Source organism: Hirsutella rhossiliensis (genome assembly GCF_020360975.1).
Source record: "Hirsutella rhossiliensis strain HR02 chromosome Unknown scaffold00002, whole genome shotgun sequence".
NCBI classification, from domain to species: domain Eukaryota; kingdom Fungi; phylum Ascomycota; class Sordariomycetes; order Hypocreales; family Ophiocordycipitaceae; genus Hirsutella; species Hirsutella rhossiliensis.
The window spans coordinates 6,015,600-6,017,774 of NW_025408668.1; the positions used below are offsets into that span (position 1 = coordinate 6,015,600).

The 2,175-nt window shown below is 58.0% G+C and overlaps 1 protein-coding gene across 1 annotated transcript; it reads right to left on the minus strand.

Moving 5' to 3' along the window:
* HRG_02318 (ATP synthase alpha/beta family, nucleotide-binding domain-containing protein) lies at nt 1-1,888 on the minus strand (the record flags this gene model as incomplete). Its single annotated transcript, XM_044860789.1, has 7 exons — nt 1-808; nt 863-1,188; nt 1,246-1,407; nt 1,466-1,501; nt 1,567-1,586; nt 1,642-1,726; nt 1,790-1,888. The coding sequence occupies 7 exons, from the start codon at nt 1,886-1,888 to the stop codon at nt 1-3; spliced, it is 1,536 nt and encodes a 511-aa protein (XP_044724422.1).
* Between the last annotated feature and the right edge of the window lie 287 nt (nt 1,889-2,175).

Consider the following 2,175-nt stretch of genomic DNA (forward strand, 5'->3'; position numbering starts at 1 on the left):
TCAAGCGTCAATGAGGTTCCCGCTGTTCTGAGCCTGGTCATTCGTCGCAACTTCTTCCCTGGCCTTGCCTTTGCCCTTGGCATCCTTGTGCGCCCTCTGGTAGAACTCGTTGAGCACCTTGGCGGGGATGCGGTTCAGTAGATCCTTGGGGTAGATGCGCAGCAGGCTCCAGGCCAGGTCCAGCGACTCAAAGATGGAGCGCGACTCGTATGCGCCTTGGCTGATGAACTGACGCTCAAACTTGTCCAAAAACTCTAGCGACAGCTTGTCTTCGGCCGACAGAGCTTCCTCGCCGACGACAGCCTTCATGGCCGCCGCGTCACGCCCAATGGCGTACTTGGCGTACAGCTGGTTCGATACGTCGCCGTGGTCCCTGCGCGTCATGCCCTCGCCAATGGCAGACTTCATCAGACGCGACAGCGACGGCAGCACGTTGATGGGCGGGTAGATGCCGCGGTTGTGCAAGGGCCGATCAACAAAGATCTGACCCTCGGTGATGTAGCCCGTCAAGTCGGGGATCGGATGCGTAATGTCGTCGTTGGGCATTGTCAAGATGGGAATCTGCGTAATGGATCCGTTACGTCCCTCGACACGGCCGGCTCGTTCGTAGATGGTGGACAAGTCAGTGTACATGTAGCCGGGGAAACCGCGACGACCAGGCACTTCTTCTCGGGCGGCCGAAACTTCACGCAGGGCATCACAGTAGGCCGACAGATCCGTCAGGATAACAAGGACGTGCTTCTCGAGCTGATAGGCGTAGTACTCGGCCGTCGTAAGCGCAAGTCGAGGCGTAATGATACGCTCGATCCTGTATCCCAGCAGTCAGTCAAGGAATAGGACAGACACTCTCGGGTGGACAAACGTTGGGTCGTTGGCCAGATTGAGGAACAGAGTAACGCGCTCCAAGCTGCCGTTCTCCTCAAAATCCCGCGTGAAGAAGCGCGCAGTTTCCAGGTTGACACCCATGGCACCGAACACGATGGAGAAGTTCTCCTCGTGACCGTCGTGGACGCCCTTGTTGGTGACGCCCTTTTGCTTGACAAGGCCTGCCTGTCGGCAGATCTGGGCGGCAATCTCGTTGTGTGGCAGACCGGCAGCGGAGAATATGGGAATCTTCTGGCCTCGGGCGATTGAGTTCATCGTGTCGATTGCAGAGATACCGGTCGAGATCATTTCCTCGGGATATTCCTGCTGGCGTCAGCCTGCACTCCACACTGAATGATGGCATGATTCTAGTCGACATACACGAGAGAAGGGGTTGATGGCGCTGCCGTTGATGTCGAGGTACTCCTCGGGAAGCACCTTGGGACCCTTGTCGATAGCTCGGCCGGATCCATCAAAGATACGGCCCAGCATGTCCTCGGACACACCAAGCTTCAAGCTCTGGCCGGTGAACTCGACTTTGGTCTGGGGCCGCGTTAGTGTCGCCAGTTTGTTTTCCAACGACTGCATGTTCTAGCTGTACCTTCTTCACATCGATACCAGAAGTTCCTTCGAAGACCTATTCGGACTGTGTCAGCCATCGCGCGAAGGGATGTCGATGGTCGATCATTGGTTCGCAGGTACCTGAACGACGGCTCGGTCGCCTGCCCACCATTAGTATGGGCATCCTGATGATTAAACCGGGGATATAGGACTCACCTCGAGCTTCGAGGACCTGGCCAGATCTCTCCGTTCCATCGGGAAGCGTCAACGTGACAATCTCTGAGTATCTTGGGAATTTGACCTGGAAGCCATCACGTCAGCACCCCGACACCGCGTCCAAAAGACGAAAGACATTTCCCTGTACATTTTCAAGAATGACCAGCGGGCCGTTGACACCTCCAACGGTGTTGTACCGAATCCGCGGCACGACCGAGTACGACGACGAGTCGCGGGGGTCCCCCATGATGAAACGAGCTCGCAAGAGGTGGCGGCCGGAGGGCAGGACTCGGTCGACGGCGTCAAGAGCAAGGTCTCGGAGGAGAGGCGGCGATTGCAGACGGAAGCTCGGCTGCGAGGTTGACGGGCGAAGGGAGAAGAGGCGGGGCAGCGAAGGGGAGGATGATGATGGAGGAGTCTCCAAGTTCGAAACCAGGACAGAGGAGGTTGAGCCGGAGCTTGGCCAGAGGTGGAGCCTCGACCCTCCAGTGAGCCGACCCCACGGCGCCTTGTACCTGCCGGCTGCAGCGGCGG